This window comes from Misgurnus anguillicaudatus, chromosome 19 (assembly GCF_027580225.2).
Source record: "Misgurnus anguillicaudatus chromosome 19, ASM2758022v2, whole genome shotgun sequence".
NCBI classification, from domain to species: domain Eukaryota; kingdom Metazoa; phylum Chordata; class Actinopteri; order Cypriniformes; family Cobitidae; genus Misgurnus; species Misgurnus anguillicaudatus.
In genome coordinates this window covers 48797994-48822069 of record NC_073355.2, presented here as the reverse complement: position 1 = coordinate 48822069, position 24076 = coordinate 48797994, and the positions used below count along the sequence as shown (strand labels likewise).

At 36.1% G+C, this 24076-nt stretch overlaps 1 protein-coding gene across 2 annotated transcripts in view; it reads right to left on the bottom strand.

Moving 5' to 3' along the window:
- The window catches only part of LOC129422198 (uncharacterized), a 261102-nt gene extending 244031 nt beyond the window's left edge, over positions 1-17071 (bottom strand). Inside the window, exons 1-2 of one of the 2 annotated variants that reach the window (XM_073856529.1) lie at positions 16349-17071; positions 15928-16013 (exon numbers count right to left, since the gene is read on the bottom strand). In XM_073856529.1, coding sequence (XP_073712630.1) covers positions 15928-16012 — 85 coding nt within the window. In that variant the 5' untranslated portion in view covers position 16013; positions 16349-17071. Of the gene's footprint in view, positions 1-15927 lie in introns of both variants that reach the window. The other variant, XM_073856530.1, reaches the window with a different exon arrangement.
- Positions 17072-24076: the final 7005 nt, after the last annotated feature.

The following is a 24076-nucleotide window of genomic DNA, read 5'->3' as shown; positions in this document are numbered from 1 at the left end:
CTTTAATGTTTACAACAACCATACAAACAGCAATAATAAATTATACACAACTCAAATTGACTTATTAAGACCATCTTTATCAGCGGGGACAAAAGAGTTTTTGTGTCTCTTAGTCCTGCATTAAGGCAGATTAAATCTGCGGCCCGACGGCAACAAAATGACACATTAACTATATATTCTAGCCTGTTCTTGTTTTTAAGCAAAATGGACCCGAACCAACTCACAAGAGCAAAGGAAAGAATGGATTCAATAAAACAACAATAGAACATCCTCATAAAAGTATTATCGACATTAAAATTACAAAGTTTACGATTAAAAAATAAGTTTATGTGATTTCTTACAAACAGCATCTTCTTGTAGCTCAAAGGTGAGTTTGTCATCAATAATAATACCTAGGTATTTGTATTGCTTCACCACTTCTATGTCACGATCATTTATAGAATAGTGGGTGGGGAGGGTTTTTTCTAAAATCGATCAATATTTCTTTAGATTTTTCCACATGGATGTTGATAAAATACGACTTACACCACTCTGTAAAATCATTTAAAATAGCACCATTGTGTTTCAGCAGCGAAACAATCACTTAATTTTAAGCATACTTAATAATATGACGCCCAGTATGCTGGCTTTGGCCTGCATTAGTATATAGATGGATTTCAGTCATGTGACCTTTTACGTCATGCCGCCATCTTGAGGACCTACCGAGTACCAGTAGGTTATTGACAAGCATTGGCTACCTTGATACGATTTACGGATTTCTTATCTTTTACTGTCTATGATTCTTACGGATACAGTAAAGGGCTACGAAAGACAACATGTCGCATCTCGACTGTCATGAAAATAAACGCTACTTTAAAAAAATATCTTGGTTAGGGTGTGATGCCTTCTCGATCCCTGATGAGTTCTTCCAGCCGCTGTCCGCTGCTACCGAACTACCACTATTTTACAACATAAGAAGGCGCGGCACAACATGAAACTTTGCTCGAAGTATCACCTGGATCTCTACACATGAACGCGAGCATTGTTTGTGTACACGGAGTTTACTAAAAATAAAGGTTTTTTACAACTGACTTTGGCTGTAATGATGTCCGCTCGTCATCTCTGCCAGACGTAGATAATCAATTTCCGAATGTGAATGAATTAATCTCATATGAGGCTCCTTTTTCAACTAGAAGGTCAATATTGTTTTTCACTTGCGACAAAACAACGAATTATCCATGCATTTTTATGGAACTATGCTTTAGGCGATATCAATCTTTACTCTCCTCCCTCCTTACGTTTGGAGATCGATACATCTTGACTGGGAAGAAGGCGGCGAGCGGACGCCAAATCATCCAAAGTCAGTTGTTCAAAACCTTCTTTTTAGTTAACTCTGTGTTCACAAACAATGTTCTTAATGCTCGAGTTCACATGTAGAGACACAGGCGATACTTCGAGCAAAAATCTATAAAAAAAACAGCCGCACAAAGCTCGTTGCACCCTTAAGATGTGTATAGATCAAGTTAAAAGGAGCAGGATTGGTGACCCCTTCCTTAAATCTTTAACTCGAAACAGACCTTGCTGATTCTATCAACTTCAAACATGTTGCTCATTCCAAATCATTTAACCAGCACTTATCATTTAAGTCTACTTACATTCATTCTTCTAGGTGCTTCACACTCCTCATTGATAGATTAGCCATTAGGAGGTTGCAGGTGTGAATCACATCAATATTCCTGACCATTACACTCCCTTGCATATTGCCTTTGCACAACAAAAGTGTCTTACAAAAGTAAATCAAACTATTGTTTCATGTGAATGAGTGGGTAATGCTGGGTACACACCAAAAGATAATCGGGCTGATTTTGGGCCGATTTCCCCCCTTCCGACAATCATAGCTATGACCTGAGTATCGCGATGGTTCTACAGATTATTTTATCAGATTGTCCCTTCGTGTGAGGTGTGTTAAGAGTGTCCGAACCTGCTCGGAAAAACATCGGAGCCGCGCCGATCATGTTGAATATTTACGATCAGAATTCCTGTTGTGTGTGAGGAATCCCGAGGACAAACGCGAGCACGCTATTGAGATTATCACGTGAAACTAAACCATATCCAATCAGAAAGCGAGATGACGGAAGCAGTCATGGCGCAACACAAAGGCCGCTTCTCAATCCGTAGGGTGCATATACGTCTCATTTCAGAATATTAACAGTTATAAAATTGACTATTATTCCTAGTTTATCGTATATTGTTGTAATATACTTATGACTTGCGAATGTAATGCTCAGTTAACTTGAATAAACCAGGTTTCATGACGTATGCAGTCTGCATATGCAACCTCAGCAGGCTACAGCCTTCGGATTGAGAAACAGCCAAAGTGAAGTTGATGTGGACAGCAGAGATGTAGGATCAGCTTGTTCATTTGTGGCAACAGCACGAATGTTTATACAACGTGTCTTGTAAAAATGATTCCAAGCACTATCATTAAAATGTTTTCCTGCATATCGTCCGCCATGCTTATTCTATTTTGTGGGATTTCCTGTGTTCACAGTCGAGAATCTGGTCAAAAATCTGTTTGTGTGTGGTGTGCTGTCTTTGGCACATAATGGCACACCACACACTGTAGGAGCAAAACGGTTAAATCTAGGATTTTTTATCCTCGTGTTTGTGGTCTATCACATTTTTAAAATCTTATAAGATGTAAAAAATCTTTTGGTGTGTACCCAGCATTAAGTTGGTTTTCTTTAGCAAATTCTCAACTCTACAAGATGCAGTACTCACAAGTCTTGTGAACAAATGTTTGTTATGGATGCAATGAAATCAACGTTTTAAGATCTGTCAGTAAAACCTTTTTTGAGAGAGCTCAAACTTGTGTTTTAGTCTAGGACTAGCCTTAAGCCTTGTCTGTGAAACCTGGGTTTAATTCAATAAAGCTTTATCATCCCTAAAACATCAATAAAAAAGACTGAAAAATAGCCACCAACCTATTTGTTCCTCAGTATCTTCCTCCTTTATTCTGCATGGTTGTGGATCTGTCATCTTCTCAAGCTCCTCTTTCACCAGCATCAACATTATGTCATGAAGATTTCAGTTGTCACACATGGAGTGATTTCTCTGTGTGTTTGACTCCAGCATTTATTGGTGGATTGTTGTAGGAGGAGCTTCACTGAATGTCTCAATCACTTTCACTCTATGGGTGTCAACTAGAGATGAAAGAAGAAACATTAAAACATTTAATGTCAGTAAAACATTCACCATCTGTTTCAGACTTTTTGTTTCACTTGTTTAGTTTTATTTGTGACAGATTATGGGTTTACTTCTAACCTATTTCTAAATAATAATGATACTCTGTGGTTAAAAAGATCGGTTTGAAACCTACACAGATTTTCTTACAAATTTGACCATGCAGATTTTTCAACTTTGACATCCTGCCACTGTAGCTCCAATACAAGGAAAGAAATTAATATATTATTGTGTATCTGGCTCATATAGTTGTGTATTTTTAACATGAGTGAAATTTTGTAGACATAGATGCGACGTGATACTCTGAAGCAGCATGGAATGATGGGATGTGTTGTTTTTAACTCAACCGCTGATTGTCATTAATCAGACGGGAACGAGAAGAGGTAATCAAGTTTTATAAATGTGCGTTTGATGACATTGTTATATTTCATTATGTAAGGTTTCATGTAATGTTTTGACTTCCTTACAAAATAAAAAAATAGCCTTACGCTTAATGTTATTCTTTAAACCTCAAACATTTAAAGCACTAAAACCAATAGACATATGAATGAAACAAAGTGCACGCTCTTAAATGAGCTTACGAAATATGATTTAAGGCAGAAATGAACAATCTATCATAAATGTCAACTTTGACAGTAACAGTGCCCTTAATCAAAATTTCTAAATCTATATTTAACTGTAGCAGGTGCCTCCACTCTTTTCCCATCTATAATAGCATACCCTTCCTTCAAGCAAGCTTTCTTCCCCGTTAAGTCTGGCCTCCTGTATCTTTGGATAGCTTTGCCTGTGCTTCACAATCTTCTTTTGACCAGTCCTGTCTGAAATGAACATGCAGACTCTGGTTTCCCTTGACCTTCTACATATTTCATCCCTCGTTGTCCGCATGCCAAACTGTATGATGATTGGTCGTGGTGTCATATTGAAGGCGGGATCATCTTAGTTGCCCAGTCCATGAACAGTACCAACCTTTTTTCATAGTTTTTCCACTGACACCGTAATCACTCTTGTGCGAATACTGATCACTATTTATCTAGTATCCTCGTTTTCCTTCTCCGGTAACACGATCAATTTGAGATTCCATCGTCTTCCGTATCAATCCATTTCCCAGCTTCTTTCCTTCAACTCCTTGTTTTCTATTTTCACCCTATCCACTGGCGCTTTGAGTTGAATTATTTCATTTTTCTTTTTCGTTATTCTGGATGCGCTTTTCAAAATTTTCAAACTTTATTCGAACGCATCCAGTCATTCCTCTAATCTTTCGGACAGACTGTGAATAGCATCGTATATGCTTTCCATGCTTACTTTTCTTGGGTCATCTTTCTCCGTCAGTTTCTTTGTATGTGGACTCTGTAACGGAGTGTGGTCGCTCAGAGTTTTTACTATCTGCGTCTGCATCTCTCCTTCCACCCATTCATCAAAACATGCCTCACGTTTTCCGTCCTCGCTTTAGTCATGTTCGATGAGGTTAGCTTGGTCCTGAGAGTTAGCCATTTTTTCAGAGTATTTTATTTTGTCCGGTTTTTTTTAAAAAAAATGACCCACAATAATCTCTTAAGAATGTTAAATAAAACGGCTTAAGGGGTGACTGTTGTTCAAAATTAACTGTTTTAGATGTCAAAATCACTTTTTCTGTAAGACCCTGTTACTTCTACATCTGCTCACTCCGCCATCTTGCTCCTACCCTGGTCTGCGTAGAACTGACACGCTGTTAAAAAGTTGACGAGACACACGTCAGCCTCCGAAGAGCTACACACAGGATACGGATAACCTATGGCGTAGACCTTACGCACAACTATAAATTGGACTTGACCAATGCGTACGCACATGGAAATGGGAATTAATAGGAATTGGTGATACAGATAGTAAATATGACAAGATTGATTATAAGTTTTCATGCCACACACAAATTTCACTTTATATCATACGTTAAGATTCATGTTTTCCATGTGTTCGCCTATTACAGTAAAATAAATAATTACTCACACATTTACAAGTTAATGCAAGTCTGTCGGTTTTTTTATTTAAATTATAAATTTTGTATATGTCTGCTCTTTGTAAAGAAGAGTGCTGCTGGAGAACAGTCCGCATATATCAGATGTATCAAACACATATCTATTTTATGTGATTTAACTCAAACTGCAACAAAAGTCGCTGTTTATTTACTTCCATCATTGCTGGTCTTCTCAAATCATACACAACAAGTTGCTGTGTCTTCTTCGTTTGTGGGTTAACTTGCCAAGCTTTTTCTTCCTTGACGGTCGCGATGCAACTGTGGTTACACGTGACGATACTGCCAACCAGCGGTCTGCAAGAGTGTTTGCAAACCGCCGTGGATCCCACGCCGTCGCGGCTACGCCGTAGGACCTACGCACAACTATAGATGGTTTCATTGGATGCACGTGCGATGACACGATACGCGTGTGGTCAGAACTTTACTTCCGGTTTCAGGTTTTTTTTAATGGTCTGACTAGTTGCTAAACAGAACTCTTGAAGAAGTACTTCGTCAAAAATAACAAATGTTTTGGTTTCCTAGGTAATCTAAGTGTTGTTTATTTTGCTTGTTATATAAATAAACTACGTTTAAAGTACTTTGTTGTTATTTATTTTCAGCAGAGTTTACCGGAAGTTACGCGAGTACCACAAAAGCTGCTTGTTTATGTTGTTACTGCCGAAACCGTCTATAATGAGCCCTTAAGGCTGTCCCAATTTGAAGGCTCCTTCACCCACAAGCCTCCAAATGGCCTTTTTTCCCCTGAAACTAAGGATCCAAAGGTATGGTCTGTGTTTTCCATTTTTATAACTCCTGACACAGACATTACTGTCACAATAAGATTTTCAGAATAAAAAAAGTCTTAGACCTTTTAATGATGTTTAGTTTGTTGAGGTAAGTACATTTGCATTAACAGTAACACTGAAGTTTGTTACACGCATGTTCAGTATATATACTGAGAATATTGGTTTGTTGTGAGTAACGTGGATCATTAACGTGAGATGCAAACCATTTCAAACAATGAAGCACATAATTTTTACCTTTATATGTATACCCTGCATTAACCCAAACACTATTATTTGTTAAATGGACACTGGTAAAAAGGTAAAGGGGGCTTAGTTTGTGGCAATTACAAAAAATGTGTCTAGGTTTTTTATCCTTGCTATATTCATTAGAAGCTACTCTATAAATGTCTTATTAAACTGCATGTAGCTAAATATAAGATATGACCTGTAGTGATATACCAGTGAAGGATTTTGTGTTCATTTCTGTCATGTGTAGTCAACGTCTGATGTGTTGTTTCCTGATGATGTGCGGTGATACAACCAATTCTGTGTCTGTGAAGGTGTGAACCAAATGGCCGATGAATGTCCCATCGATTAGTGTGAATAACAAATACATTCCTCAAATTGCTATCAAGTTTTGATTGTTTGTAGACTTTTTGTCATCATGTATATAGGATTCTGTCCACCGACACAACTTTGGGTTAAGGTCTAAGAAGGCCATGCTACAATCTTCAATGTAAAAGTCACTAAGTGGATAGTAACTTTGAAAAACCATTAGTCACTGTGACTGGTGATCGGGTCTGCACGATATTGGAAAAAATCGTCACAAAATGAAGATCACAAGTCTCCCATGATTCTGAATGCCAACTAAACAAAATAACATATACTTCCTAAGAGACAAAATATGAAATCCTGTAAACTCTTTAAAATGTTTAATTGGTGTGATAAACTCACATTATACAAAGCTGACAATAACGTAGAGATACAAACACACGACGCAGGTAAAAAGGTTAAATGATAATGATAAATTATTAACCAATAACTTAACAACAACAGAACCGTGACAGTTGGTTTACATCATTTTTTTCAAATCTAAAAGATTCAATGACTCACTTTTTATTACTGGATGTAAAGCGGCGTGTGCTCTAGTCTAGATCATAAATATTAGTGTTTATATGTAAACTGTAAACTTTTATCCCTATACGTCTGTGATGATTTAAATACTTTGACTATATAATGCAGAAAGAAATAATGATACTCTGTAGTTGAATAGAGCCGTTTGAAATCTATACATTAGGGTTTCACAAATGTTTTCAATCCAGGACCCACATTGACCGGTAAAATCTATTTTAAGAACCACCAATTCTTTAACTGGAAGTATAAGAATAAAAAAAACAATAAATACCTTTTGGTAGCGTAATTTTAAACAAAGCAATAGTAAAAGAATCATTTTAAAGATGCTTCCTTAGTTGTTAATTTTAACAAAGTTAAATAAAGTTTAATATACTAGTCTCCCGGAAAAACCCTGAATTTGTTTGTTCAATTATGGCAGAATATTCACTCCATATTTCCTCCGCAGTGAGCTTTTATGTGCCTGATAAGGGAGGATTGAAAGGTGAAACTCTCTCCACACCGATGGCACGTTAATGGTCTCTCTCCAGTGTGAATCCTCATGTGTATGTTAAGGTTAAACTTAAATGTGAAACTCTTTCCACATTGATGACATGTGAACGGTTTCTCTCCAGTGTGAACTTTCATGTGTCTCTTAAGAGTCCTTTTGCTTGAAAATCTTTTTTCACACTGAAGACAAGCATGAGGTTTCTCTCCAGTGTGAACACTCATGTGTCTCTTAAGAGTGACTTTACTTGTAAATCTCTTTTCACACTGAGAGCATATGTAAGGTTTCTCTCCAGTGTGACTTCTCATGTGAGTCTCAAGTCCACGTTTATCTATGAATTCTTTCCACACTGAAGACATGCATGAGGTTTCTTTTCACTGTGAGTTATCATGTGTTTCTTAAGATGACTCTTCATACTGAAACACTTTCCACACTGAAGACACGTGTGAGGTTTCTTTTCACTGTGAGTTATCATGTGTTTCTTAAGATGACTCTTCATACTGAAACACTTTCCACACTGAAGACACGTGTGAGGTTTCTCTCTTGTGTGAATTTTCATGTGTCCTGTAAGGTTGGCTTTACATCCGAAACATTTTTTACACTCATGGCATGTGAACGGTTTCTCTCCAGTGTGAATTCTTAAGTGGTCCTTAAGTTTACTTTTATCTCTGAAACTCTTTCCACACAGATGACACGCGTGTGGTTTCTCTCCAGTGTGATTCCTCATGTGTGTTTTAAGGTTAACTTTTCTTCCGAAACTCTTTCCACACTGTTGACATGTGAAAGGTTTCTCCTCACTGTGAGTCCTCTTGTGATCTTCAGGGCGTTCATCTTCACTGAAACTATTTTCACACTTTATGTCTTCTGTCTTCAGAGTTTCTTTCTGTGAAACATTATGGTTTATTTTTACAATCTGATGTTTCTCATCCACTTCAGCTTCACTCTCTTCTTTCACTTCCATCATATCTAAAATAAAGACAGTAAATAGTTCATATTGATAAACCAGAATGATAAAACACATTTGAGATGTCATGTATCCATGTTATTTTTAATGTGAAGTACATTATGTCATTTCTATTGTCAATTTCTGCTCTTGTACTTTAACTCTTGTGCTGTTCAAAACCCTATTACACTTCTGGTGTTTCCAATATTACCAAACATTGGATCTGTAAGGGAGCATTGCTAGCATATAAATATATTGTATTGCAATATGTAGCGTTTAAGTAGCCTTAAATCCAAACTAAACAACAGATTTGTAAATGAAAAGATTTAATAACAGTACTGACTTAAAGTTACAATTGAAATGGTAAAAATACATATACAATTAGGGGAGACCGGGGTTGGTTGTCACAATTTTTACTCATGCATGAATTGCTCATCTTCAAAAAATCTTTCAGCAGTAATTCCTACATGAAATGAAACTTTGGAGTCTTGGCTTTAAATGTGTATAATTTTTACTTTTATAATGTATTGTAACAGGAAGTAATTAACCATCAAAGACACTCTGACACAATGTGACAACCAACCCCATCACGGGGTTGGTTGTCACAGGGGATGGGGTTGGTTGTCCCTATAGAGGTTCAATAGGATTTCAGTGATAAATTGGGATCTGAAAAGATAATGTGTAATTTTTTAGTTTTAAGCTAGAAGCTGCAAATAAGTTTTAATATGAATCCACCCCTATGATAGTTGTTATTAATGCCCCTTATGTTTTAAACAATGGGATTAAAGTGGGTGATCAGTTACTTAAATAGCCTTTATGCCTTTATGAACTTCAGCCAGCTCCCCGCCTCCCGTCTGCCACCACCGGACAAACCGATAAATCCAGGCGTGTCCGATTATTGTTGTTGTGACTACTGAGGTCAGGCACACCTGGATTAATCAGCCCGTCCAACAATGGCAGACAGGAAACAAGAAGCTGGCCGAAGTTCAGGAAGTAGTGCAGCTGGGCATAAAGCCTATTGTCTACTGTGTTGAGAAATAAAATGAAATAATTTTTAGTGTTAAAACCTCTTTATTTAATGCTTTATTTATTTTATTTTAACAGCAAACAAAAACAAACAAACACACAAACAGTCTTAAAAGGTCTACATGTCCAATATTCTTATGTGACAACCAACCCCGCAAGCTATGTGACAACCATCCCCAACTGACTTCTTGACAAACATGATAAGCTAGCTGCCACACGGCTTTAACTTGATCGCTAAAAGATGACTCAAAATAAAGCTACTACTTTTAGCTTTTTAATGAGTGTTTTGTTTTTGAATGACTAATATCCTACAAGATCTCAACACAAAAACAACACCAACATGAAAATTTACTCTGACCAATAAAAATAAAAAATTGTCTCCTAACATCAATGTTTTTGTGTCTGCTCAGCAAAATTTCAAGTGCAAATAAGTAAGCTATTAAAGGCTAACAAATTGATATCAAAGTTGTACCACAGTGCCATGTAGTATGTCTGGAATAAGCAGTGTGACAACCAACCCGTGAGACAACCAGCCCCGGTCTCCCCTAACTGTTTCCAATGTATGTTAGATATGGCCTGATAGTATAGACCCCTTTAATGTTTGTAAACATCGAACGCCTAGGTTGGGTGCGTGCGAAGCATGGGATCAGAAAAATGGCGCAGCTAATAAAAACTGATCATACAATACAGGCTTTCTAATTTAATTCAACAGGGCTGATAAATGATGACTTAACTGAAATGAAGTGAGCACTACAAACACAAGCCTATTTGATCTTTGCATTGTTCCAGTCTGCACGTTTAATTGCTATTTTTTTCAATGGATGAGATCCTACAGGAATCCGGAAAAACGTAACTTCAGACCTGGTGCAATTTTCACAGCCCACGACGCAACACGTAGGTGACAATACTCTAGGGCTGGGCGATATGGAGTGAAAATTATATCTCAGTATATTTTGCTATATCTCGATGCCTTGCGTGAAAAATACCCTCCCCAAAAATTACTGCAAAACAAATATGTCAAAATCCACAAGGTATTTTTTTATTGAAGTGCAAAGAGATAGTTCACATAGGAACAAAGTGCTTCTACAACATTTAAAAAAAATATATACAAAAATTATACTTTAACTATAAAATACATATTGTCTTATTCAAAAATAAAACAACTCAACTTCAGATATTAAGTTTTTGGTAGACGTTGACAATTCTTAGTATTTTCTCTGAAAACCTTTAAGAGATAAGGTTATTTATCCTGGAATAACATAGGTTTTAGGCTTTTTAGGAGTAAATGGGTTAAATATGAGAAAAAAACACTGTTGTTGCTGCACAGAAAACTACAGAACATTTGCGCTTGCACACCGCATCATAGGGAGAGAGAAAGCTCTCACATCAAGAAAACGTGTGTGTGTGTGTGTGTGTGTGTTTGTGTGTGTCTGTGTGTGTGTGCGTGTGTCTGTGAAGCACTACTGCTAACCTTTGTTTAGTCATGATAAACTAGATCAGTCGTCTTCTCTGTCAGTAACATCCGTGACTGATGACATTTATGCGAAAAATAAAATATACAGAGAAACGGACATTAAAGCACTGCCACCTTTTCACTGTCACGAGAGAGAGACGTGCGCTGTCGAAGCGCTTCACGCAACGTGAGAGAGAGAGAGGGGCGCGCTGAGCGCTCGCAACAATGAATTTAAGCCATTTTAAACAGTAAAATATACATGTAAATGGGAATCATGGAAGATCTATACGTGGTGGCCAGTGTTGATTCCGTGACGGGTGCTGCCATGTTAAATGAGACAACACGCGAGGGGAGGGGGAACAAAAGCAAGGAGACGGGGGCGAGCACAGCACACAGAGAAGGCAAAGAAGCAAAGTGGCGAAATCAGAATTTAATATAAACATTATATCGAAATATACGATATGTCCAAATCCTTTTCGTGTTTTAAAAATATATCGATATAGTTTGAATATCGAAATATCGCCCACCCCTACAATACTCTTTGGATTCAACCAAAAAATACGCAACTCAACTTGATAGAATGACTTTTGTGACCCCGACATGCACAGTGCGAACCACGAATTCTCCTGTGACGTGACCCTTGAAGGGGTCTATAGAGAACAATAAATAAATAAAGTTTAGAAGAAAGAGAATCACCATTAAGAACTGGAATCTAGGCCTAATGGCCTGAACGCCAGAGCTCAGGTATAGAAGAAAAGCATGGAGAATCCAAGACCAGAGCTCAAGGAGATCAGCCCAAAGAATAAGAAGAGAGAGAAGACCCCCAAACATATTCTTTTATCCCCTTGCCTTGACCATGTGACCAAACCCAACATCATACATTCAAACTGACCAATCAGAAGACCACCTTTAACCCCCACTGTGCTCGATAAACAGCTCTGCCAATCAAGGCTTTGAACTGGTTCATGGAACGAAAACCAGAAACTTCTGATGTTTTGCAAGTAACAGAAATGAAACCAGAAACTTTCAGAAAATACATGTTCTGGAACAGAATCGTTTATTACAATAATGGTAACCAGTTAATAACGTTATTTTTTTGTTCTTTGACAAGATTTCTGTGCAATACTCGATGAAGATCACATCTGGTCGTCGTTGACTCATCTGAGAAATGAGAAGCTTACCACCAGCAAGTAGTCTACTCAAGCCCAAGTCTCTAATACTCAATCATAAGAGGAAAATATTGTAGGCTACCAAGTATCTCAAGATGTCTGTTTTTACTAATTAGTGGTGTAACGGATCGCAGTTAATCCGTGATCCATACAGATCACGACCCACAGTTCGGCTCGCATGCGATTCTCGGATTAAATAGGGTGAAAGTTGATCATTTGCACGTGTTTCAAAGGCTTGCAAATGTTAACACTTAAGTGATTTTAAAAATTTTTACCGCTAAAAGACGCTAAAGTGAGCAATTTTAGGCACATGCAGTTGAATGTGTCCGGTCCAACCCCGCCCTTCAAAGATCAGAACTCTTCATGTATAAACTTGAGATAGAGAGTTGCACTACTGTGTCTCATACTGTAGACCATTAAAATACATTTGGCGAATAAAGCACTGAAAAATAATATCATTTTCACTTTATGTGGAGCGACTCTTTATACTGCATCTTCTTCCCAAAGCGCCGTTTGGCATTCGTCCTTCGTCTATGTGTGTGCGCTTGTTTAAGTGCACTCGACAAATGTAGGCATGTCAGAATTACAGTTATGCCGCTTACATAATGTAGCCTTTTTAATGTTTGATGACAAGATAGAGACTCAAGGAAAATTATGTAGACTAATAATTTAAGTTTAATGTCCTAATGATCAGCCTACTTAGTTGTATGTCCCACAGCTGACATGGAACGTTATTAACCGGTTCAGGAACTTTATTTTTTTGTTCTAACCGGTTCAGGAACGTCAATTTTTAGGGTTCAACCGAAAACCGGAAACTTTAAAATACTGTTTCTGTTCGGAATGAACCAATTGGGAAAAAAATTCTGATTCAAAGCCATGCTGCCAATTATACTCTTTGATCACTATCAGTAAACACAGAAATGCAGATGGCACAGGACAAAAATGGGGGCTGTGACAAATTGTGACAAAGTAATCAATTCCTACAATTTCAATAATACAGATCCAATCTTTTTGTCAACTTGTTTTCTTTCAGTTAGGACTGGTTTAGTATTTCCTTTTTGAACTAATTTATCATAGGCCTAATTTATCTGAGCTTATGCACTTCAATATTTTAGTGAAAATATCATTATACGAGAATAATTGGGGTAAATTAAATTAAATATGACAAACATGTGCATTGTTAGGCCATTTTTAGGGGTGCTTTATTGTTTTCTTTCATTGACTATGGACCCTGTAAAGTAGCTCTGCCACTGTTCATATGTAGGTCTAACCTTACACTGTATTCAAACTATTTTTTTATTCATCATTATACCCCTATTATACCATCATGCCCCCTAAATGATCAGAGGTGGAAAAAGTACTAAAATATTGTACTCAAGTAAAAGTAAAGTTACTTTAATAATATTTTACTTAAGTAAAAGTAAAGTTACTTGTCTAAAAATCTACTCAAGTAAAAGTAAAAAGTAAGTCATTTTAACTTTACTCAGAGTAAAAGTTACTTTTTTTACAGCGGGAAGAGGTGGAGGATTCTAGTATAGTTCAAAAACGACAAGGGAATATACATCTCAAACTAGTTGTTTTTAATTGTAGGAACATCTTTACAATTAAAGTGCAATAACAAAAAGTTAATAAAATAAAAAGCTTTTTTAAAGTAAGAAACATTTATGGAATTGTTTAATGATTTTTACATGTGAGTTATGCACTTTTGAAGGTGGTCAGCAGCTTGTAAATACAATCACTATAGTAAGGTTGTAATTGATGTATTGCTGGTAACATACATTATTTTATTAAACTATATATCTAGTTTAAATGAGCATATAATGAGATGAGTGCAATGAATATATACATTTGACACGTTTATTGTTTTCTAGCTTCCCTGACCTGCGTACCTGATGTCAGACCTTTATTCTTCTCTCTCTCTCTCTCGCTCGCGCGCGCTCTCTCTCTCTCTCTCTCTTGCTCTCTCCCTCTCTTTCTCGCTCTCTCTCTCTCTCTCTGCAATGTCTACTGACCTGCGCATTCTGGAGGACGTTCTGAAGTTGTGTTTGACTTGACGCGAAGCTGCTAGACCTCGGAAGATAATGCGCATGGTATTAAAACGCGTCGTGTAATTTCGTACTGAAGAGCATGAATCCTACCTTTCATAGAAATGAAACACTCGCTTCGCGTCAGTGGAAAGTGGTCGCTTAAATATGACCAGGGGTTTCTTTCATAAGATTTGAACTGAGGCGGGTCTGCATTAGCGCACGCCTGTCTCGTCGGTCTCCATGGTTCTTTTTGCGCGTTCCCCGGGCCCCGCCCATTTACATCCGTTTCGCGTCTTTATCACTTTGCTTTTTAAAATATTTTTTTACTCAGTAACGGATATGATTTAAAATGTAGCGAAGTACAATACTTTAAAGGGGTCATATGATGAAAATGTTAGCATTGCCACTTTGTAGGTTTGAGCAAAAATGTGTCGTTTTGGGTGTGTTTTTTAAAATGCAAATGAGCGGATGAAGTGCAAACACTGATCACAATGATGGTGGTTTGTTGTAATTGAAACTCTATTGTGCTGTCAAGTCCAAAAATGTGTCGTTTTGGGTGTGTTTTTTAAAATGCAAATGAGCGGATAAAGTTCAAACACTGATCACAATGATGGTGGTTTGTTGTAATTCAAACTCAATTGTGCTGTCAAGTCCTTCTTTTCTCTCTCTTTCTCTCTGCACTAAACGGCAGTGCAGTGGTTGGAGAGTTCAGATTAAGGAGGCGGTATTATTCTAATAAGATATCCTTATGACATCATAATGAAAGCCAAATTTCAATGACCTATTTTTGCTCACACCTACAAAGTGGCAATGCTAACATTTTCATCATATGACCCCTTTAAATAAAACACACTTAAGTAAAAGTAAAAGTACAGATTTTAAAAACTACTCAAAAAAATAAAAATACACAAAAAAACTACTCAAATACAGTAACGTGAGTAAATGTAATTCGTTACTTTCCACCTCTGTAAATGATCACCTTAGACTCACCCCTGTTGATGATCACACTAGTCTACTTAAATGTTTAACTAGAAAGTTTGATTTAAATTGCTTATATTCTGTACACTATGGCAGAGAGTCATTATCAAATCTGAGTCGTTAAACCAAAAGGACAAACATTTTCTGTGAGATCATGTAAATGAAGGATGCATCTAATGCATTTACTGAACGTATTCACGTGAATGACAATAGCATATTTCATGCGCCTTGTTAATGGGTGCTTTGCATTTAAAACAGACAGTGCTTCTTTTCTGTCTGAGACATTAGAAGGTCCTGGTTATAAACTATTTTCTATAGGCCGGTCATTTATGACCAGAGACACCACAATTGCAACAACATAAACAGAGAGGTTGTTATAGCCTTTGTGAACACTCTCAAAAAATATCAGTCTGATGCATTAACATTAACTACTATTTTTGGGTAAAAGAAAAATGATGTAAACACAACATGAGGTTTAACTGTAGTAGAAGCACTGAAGGTTGCTTTGGATAAAACTCTTTACGTGATGTTTCAATCTAATTCTACTAAATCTATTATAGATACAGAAAGTTATCATCTCATGGATTTTAGTTTATTTCCCCTCATGTTTTTTTCAATGGCACTGTTCAGTTTTTCTTATTTAACTACAGACACTTAAATTTAAGTTTTATTATTCCTCAACACTCAAAGATGAAAATTGAAAAATAGACACCAACCTATTTGCTCCTCAGTATCTTCATTCTTTATTCTGCATGGTTGTGGATCTGTCATCTTCTCAAGCTCCTCTTTCACCAGCACCATTCTTCAAAAGCAACAGACAAAAGTACAGGGGTCTCATTTATAAAACTGTACATATGATCCTTAGTAAAAGTTTGTGTGCTCCCAACAACCTAAAAATGGCATATGCCAAAAAATATTAAGACTTATAAAACAAAGCAATGTTCCCTTTATAAATCACAGATCACCTGCAAGTGTGTGTACATGAATCATCCTCAGATCCCACCCTGCAAGCCCATTTCCCTTTGCGTGGGAACTAACGTCCGCATGTTTCCAGCCCCGTTTTGTGTGAACGCACGCTTCATAAATGACACCCTAGATGACTGAAAACATGACCTAAGCCTCACATAATACTTGTACCTGAATTATAGCTCCATGTTAAACAAAAGTGAGCACAAAGTCAGCTCAGCCTTAATGAAATGATATGGCCTGAGGAAACAATAGAGAAAATATATTTAAATTACTGACAAAATCATTGACAAAAATCATATACATTTTTTAAATAGGTTTGCTAAGGGATGGAAAGTGTATGGTAATTTCCAGAAATTCTCAATGAGAACTTAATCTTGAGAATTTTTAAATATTCTAAATTAGAAACTAAACTTAATAGGAATTTACAGGAATTTTGTGGAAATTAAATAAAATAAAATATATCATATTGTTTGGTCATAAGCAGACATGCATGCAAGGTAATTTTTTTTTTAATTACATCTTGACTGATTTAATTGTAAGTCGAACTTTAATTGATTCTGTAGTGGCACAATAACCCGTTTTAAACAGCCAAGGAGCTGAGTGGGAAGTAATGAAATTGTGACACGTCAATCATCCTTACAGTTTGCTATATTGAAACAATCTTCAAATGGATGAAGAATAAACGGCAAAGTATAACAGTGATTTCCTCAAAGTCAACAATTCTGAATGAATATATGATTCACTTACCCCTTTCCGTGTAATTGTATGATAACAGTAGGTCCCACAAACAACCCTTACGAAAATTAACCATATTTTTACTACAATTAAAACCATAGTTACACCATGGTTACTGTAGTAAAACAATGGTTTCGCTTATAGTAATCAATACACCAAAAAACAATGGTTTCTACACTTTTCCACAAAAAACATGGTTATTTTCATAAGGGAAACTTTATGTGGTGGTTTCCCAGACAGGGATTATCTTAAGCCTGGACTACTAGGCCTTAGTTTAATTAGGAAATATAACTAAATAATACTAAAATGCCTTAGTAAAAACACTACTTGGGTGCATTTTGAGGCAAAACAAATGCCACTCGTGTATTTTAAGATATGTCAGTGCAAGTTATTTTTAGTTTGGACAGCTTAAGTCTAGGACTAGTCTAATCCCTGTCCGGGAAACTGCCCATAGGTGTCTATTTGTAGTAGAGATGTGTGTTGATTGGGTAAAAAATAGACCATTTTGCAAGATGTGAACAACACTGCTCCAGAAACACTCTCTGTTCTAGTTTGTAACTGTTTTCTTTATTTTACATATAAAGAAAACATCTTAAAGATGTTAACCTTTTTGAGTCAGTTCTATATTTTTGTTATTTTTTTATCCCAACGTTTATGTAGTGTTAAAACTGAAACAGAAAGTGCTTCTGGACCAGTGTTGGTTCACATCCTACAAAATGGTCTATTACTTATCAAATATTTTTTCAAATTAAGCAAAGCCAAAATGCATTGGTTTGTGTCCCGCTCTTCCCTAACATTACTAAATATTAAGGTAAATAACAACTACAATAAGTGATTAATGTATGCAGTTGGCGGTTAATTTGTTTTAAATTTGTCTGAATAGCGCACATCTTCTATGTTTTGTGTCCTCTACATAGTTACTTTACGCTGATTCCTACATGAAAAAACATTCAATTATATGTGCTGTACATTACCTCAAAGTACACAACTGTATGAGTCAGGAGATGTTTATGACGCTGTCCGGACAATGGATCCCTGCTCCAGAGACAACAGTGAGTCCGGGTCAGATTTTCAACTTCATCTCACTGCTAACAGTTAGCGTATTAAGAAATCCTGTCTTCTGCTGAAAACCAATAAAATGATTAAAGGCGGCTTATTTAGGCTTAAGTGGTGGCTTTCGAAATATTTTGTTTGAATTTAGTGGTTCGGGGCGCTCTTTTAAACTTCTTCTTCTGGATTTTAAGGCGGTTGGCAAACCAGCTTTGGTGCACTACCGCCACCTACTGAACTGGAGTTCGAGGCACAGACATGCAAGGGAATGAGAAAAGTGTTTTTTATTACAAAACAAATACAAACAAATCAGATACAATATAAAATCTTGATACGAACCTACAGTGCATATCTTAGAAAAACCGAAATAAAGAACAAAAGAACATGGGGCATGATATACAAGGCAAAAAAAGAGGATTTACATATAAAGAAACTAAATCAAAAGGGAAATAATTCAATAAAAATGTTTATAAAAGAAGCCAGTTTCATTGCATTTTAAGTTTTAAACAGTGATAAAAACTTATAAAAAAGTTTAAACTCATTCCTCCAATGTGTACCCAGCAAACAATGTTCAAACACAGGATCTAGAATTACAATTCGATTGCATTACATATTTTATGAATTACAGTTTTAACTCCTGGTGAAGATTACATTAACAGGAAATGTTTCCCCCCAGCAATTAATGTAAAAACTGTAGTCACATAACAAACAATTAAGTTTGATTCTTTGCAATGGTAACTTTATGGAGCACAATGGAACATGACTTCATTTCCCAGAATGCTTTACTTTAACCAAATGGTTGCCAAACAATTTGAGGTGGACATTTGTTTGAAAGCTGCTTTTCTACAAAATTTGATGATCAACACTGGACTTTTTGGGGCGGTTTCCCGGACAGAGATTAGCTTAACCCATGACCTTAGTTTAATTAGGAAATATAACTAGTTTTAACAAACATGCCTTACTTAAAACATTACTGGTGTGCATTTTGAGGCAAAACAAAGGGCACTGATGTATTTTAAGATATGTCAGTGCAGGTTGTTTTTAGTTTGGACAGCTCTTACATTTATTTAAGTCTCGCGTAGCCAGACCTTCAATACTGAAGGTCTGGTGTTTTTCGCTGCTTTTTCTGGACAAAGCCTGCCCACGAGGTGTTTGACTAACATGTCAAACAACCAATCACAGTTTGTTTCGTCTAGCGTCACGTTTCGGACTCCCCACAATAACAAGCTGGCTGGCAACAAGTCAGTTATTGAAATAACCAGCCAACCGAATAGCATCTAAATAAACAACATTACTCACCATAGAACAACGTTATGCACTTCATCAACAGCCACACCAATGAGACGCTCCTGTTAAACATCTGTTTGAAGCATAGATCTCCACTTTTTAACTCATACAAGCAATTCAGGAGAACCAAACTTTTTGACTCCACTAACTGCCTTAAGCAAAACTCTTGGACGTCTTTTAGAGAGTCTATGAGAGCTTTGCATATTTTTTAGAATTCAACTGGTCATTATTATCCACGTGAACACGACTGATTCTCTTCCTCAATGGAACGTCAGAGCTTTGTTTTCCAGGAACCGAAACTAATCGCGACACTTTTAGTCGTCTCCTGGAAATCCGGTTTATTTCAACCAATCAAAGACGACTTTGACATTCTCACAGGGTTTCCAGAAAAGTGTACGAAAAACATCAGACCTTTACCCAACAGTCGGTGGGACACAACATAGCTGACACCTCTCACACTTTTAAAAAGAAATATGGAGGCAGATATTATTTTATTTTATTTTACAAAATATAACACATTGATGCATATTAAACTATGTCAAATTCACCAACCTTAGAAATATATAAAAGCAAAACGCAACATGCACACTATTGCAGCAATAATATTAATTAATGTCACTTAAACATCATTTATAATAGTAAAACAGTCACAATGACCTTTCATTTGCAAAATATACACTTTATTTAATTACAGTTTTGAATGTTTATTTCAAAATATCCAGACGTCAAGGACACGCAATGAATCTTGGGATAGCCAAGGCTGTGAATGATACATTTATGGATCCTTGGTTTCCCAAGGAGCCTTTGAATTGGGTGAGCCTTCATCGGAGCCTGGTGATGTCATTTGCCTTTAAATACTGCCTTGGAAGGCCGCAGCCCCTGAATTGGGATGCACCCATAGTTGTCAGTAACTTACTGTAGATTAAAATTTATGTTATTTACTGGCAAGAATTTGTTCAAAGTTAAAGGACAAGTTTGGTATTTTACACTTAAAGTCCTGTTTTCAGATTGTTTATGATGAAATAGAACGGTTTTGACTGAAATTTGGACATATGATGCTGGCCCAATAATGTCCGGTTTCTGTGGTATCACCCACCACCCTCACAATGGCTGCATGGGTGCACTGGAACAATCCTTCCTAAAATGCATTAAACTTTTGTTTACAAAGACGTGAAACTCACCGAGTGGTCAGGGGTGTTCACTAATATGCTCACACAAAAATCGCTGCAAAAGATGCTTTCCAACAGGTTTTATTGTAGTTTTTCTCCATTGAGTTGTTTTAGATGTGAATTCTTTGAGGAACATTTCAGATGTTAATTCAACAGGACTGTTGAATGTTTTTAGAAAATGGTATTCTCTGGATTCAGCCATTTGAGGTTTACAGCTACATTTTGACAGGATTTGGCACACTTCAAGGAAAATAAAAAAGTGCTACAGAAAACACAAATGGGATCTGAACAGTTGTAATACACCGTGTGGACACTAGTCAGTCATTCAAATCAGATATGCACAAAAATAATATTTAAACTGACAGTGTTAACATAGTCTAAGAAAACTCATAGCACACCTCTCCTCAATAAGCAGGTATATTTGGGCCCTCATTTATGGGTCTGATAAATGGTGCAGGAAGAGTAACAGCACAAAGTTTTGTCAAGAATAAGTAGTAGTAAAAACAAGAGAATACAAGTAAACCTTTGCAGGCACCAATAATAAAAATGCATTTATTTACTCTTGTGTTGCATAAGAATTGTCTGTTTTTATTTTCATTCTATTACAAAATGGCTCAAATTCATACAAAGCACACTTACATTAACAAATCTATTGTAACTTTTTAGTCAGGAATAGACCAAAAAATATTTTCACATAAAACTATCATTTTGACAAATTACTAGTACAATATATTTTGAGTGAACTGTCTATCAGTGATAATTGTTTGTAAATAACTAAAACATCTCAGACAGTACTCACATTTAATGTTCATCTTCACTGTTTCATTAATGTTTCTCTTTCTACCTTACTGACAGTTGAAAATTTTTAAGTCTTATTCTCAACAAACTTGTTATTTCTTTCGAGCAGCTGTAAAGACTTTGTGTTATTTTATTGATTCATGGTTTTTCATAATCAATAAATTAATGATCTGTTTGTCTGCTCAATTAAAGCATAATAAACATTTTTGTATAACCTGTATATGTTTTTGTTCTGTCGAACACAAAAGATTTTTTTATAAATCTTCAAACTCTAGTTGGTGGCGGGGTAATTTTAGATGACTTCTTACATAGGTTTAAAATAACTAACATTACAATTTTAATGTTTCTTACCAATTTTGTTTCTTTCTTTTGAGTATTTAAGTCACAATCCTTTAACAATTTAACAATAAATTTGTTATCAGGTTGAAGTAGTGGTTCCCAAATTGAGGGTGGGCCTACTATGTGGTGCATATGATGGTGCCGGGGGGCCCAGTTATATTAAATTTTTAAAAATACATTAAACCACAAAGAAACTTTCAAGACCCCAGCTTATTTGAATATAAATTCACCAAATCACCTTTTTAGTTTCTCAATACCAATGCACCTTTTTTATACTAATGTTAGATCAGGTCTCACGCCAGACAAAATACTTAGGCTCCAGCGCCCATTGAATTATAAGAAAATAATGCACACCCAAGGTGCAATTCGTGTCGTGCCGTTACACCACGGATGTGCATTATTTTCAAATAATTCAAAGGACCGGAGTCAATTATTACTCTTATACCACGGTTAACACAAACATTGCTCTGGTAGCTATTTTTAAGACATTTGACAAGTTAGGTGTGCGGTTATCAGAAATTGATGCATACCCACGGAACATTTCTCAGCCAATTAGATTACAGCATTTAACAGACCCGTGGTATAAAGAAATATAATTAATGAATGAATAAACAATAATATAATGATAAAAATGATCAAATAATGAAACTGATAATAATAACAGTATATTAAATAATCAAATAAACAATCAAATGGATAACTAATGATTATAAAATGATTATGTAAATTAATGATTAGAAATAAACTATAGAGAACACAAAAATAAAAACATTCTGCATGTGAGGATTTAAGTTAGGATTCATCATTAATCTTATAAAATGAATAAACTTAAAATTTTTGCAAAGCAAAGTACATCCCCATCCTGCAAAGTGCAGCATCTTTTAACACGTACTATATCTGCCTTTAAAAACAAATCCTATTTTAAAGGAACAGTATGTAAGAAATGTATATCAATGAATCATAAAATGGCCCTGATATGTCACTAGACATTAAGAAATCATTTTCATTTCAAATACTTATATCACTGACAACAGTGGTCTGGCCAGGATATTGTCATTTAAAAAGTGGAGTTGCAGCCCTCAACTGATGTTTATGTTGTCATTTTGTGTATTGCCCACCAGTTGTGTGATTGCAGTACCAGTTTTAGCCACAAGTTTTGTGATTGCAATACCAGTTTGGGCCACAATCCTACATACTGTTCCTTTAATGCTAAATATACACATGAAATAGGCTTAAAACACTAACACATTCAAGACCAATTTCTCTCTAATTCCACAGGATACCAAGTGTTTAAAGTTTGAAGTCTCAGCGCTGAGTTTCAAAGGCTCATCCTTGCCTGTTACAATATGCATCTTCTGCATGTTCACACAAAAATAATTATATCTTATCATAGCCTATCTTTGGTTAACATCAGGAAACTTTTATTAATCCGTTCCTGTTGCCTATTTAATCTAATCATCAGTCTGGCTTTAGAGATGACGTTTTTGTTTCTTCTAGGTTTTTTCAGTTCTTTGTGTAACCTTATATAATCAGTTCATTTATCAATTTCAATTTTCTATGGTTGACTAGGAAAGCGCACTTTATTTATTGGATCTATTACATCAAAGCCAACTCTATAAATTCACATTTAGACGATTGTGGAAAAGATGAAGTGTGAAAAGATCTCAATACCAGAATCAAAGAGAAATATTGATTTGTTCACTTAATTGTATCTATCCAAACTTTCAATAGCTTCTTGTTTGGTGTAATTTCTCCATCCATTTGGAATCATACCCTGACCTTGAAATTTTTTATTGTAGTGTTTTTCTAAATCTTCTTGGAATCTGCAAACAAACCACTTCCAGTAGGGCAGCTCAGAGAGGTCAGAGGTTATACTCTGTATTGTAGTTGTAGTGGGGACACGCATATCATCACAAACAGAGATGACGAAGTTATGGTTCAGCTCTTTGACACAAGGATTTAAACACAGATCAACATTCACGATGAGAAATGATGGCAAACTTAACTGAAGCAGAGATAAGAGAGTTTGTCACTATCAGCACTGAAAATGAGATCTTTATCATTCACCAGCATGACAGAACAGTGCATCACATGATCCTTATGACCTTGTCATAACAAAAATGCATGAGCGTGGTTTCTCGAGAGAGAGATATCACAGATAAAATAACAATCTTCAGACACTCCGGAAAAAAACTACCAAGTGCAGGACTTTAAATATGTCACATGTCTTTAGAAGAACTTTATGGTATGTGTGTGAATGCACGCACAGATTCCAGAAAATCATTGGCTGTGTGAATAAACCAAAAATCAAACAATTCCAGACACATTATCCTATATTTTCTGTGATCTGTGTGTGAAAAGGGCTTATGTAAACTCCCGCACAGGAAGACCTGCTGGCCCGGCAGGGGCTTGAACCAGACACCTTTCCGATGTGAGAAAGGGCAGTAGTTACTTATATAGAACAGTCTTAACTATAACTATACTGTGGTTATATTGAAGTTTTTACTTAAACCTGTAG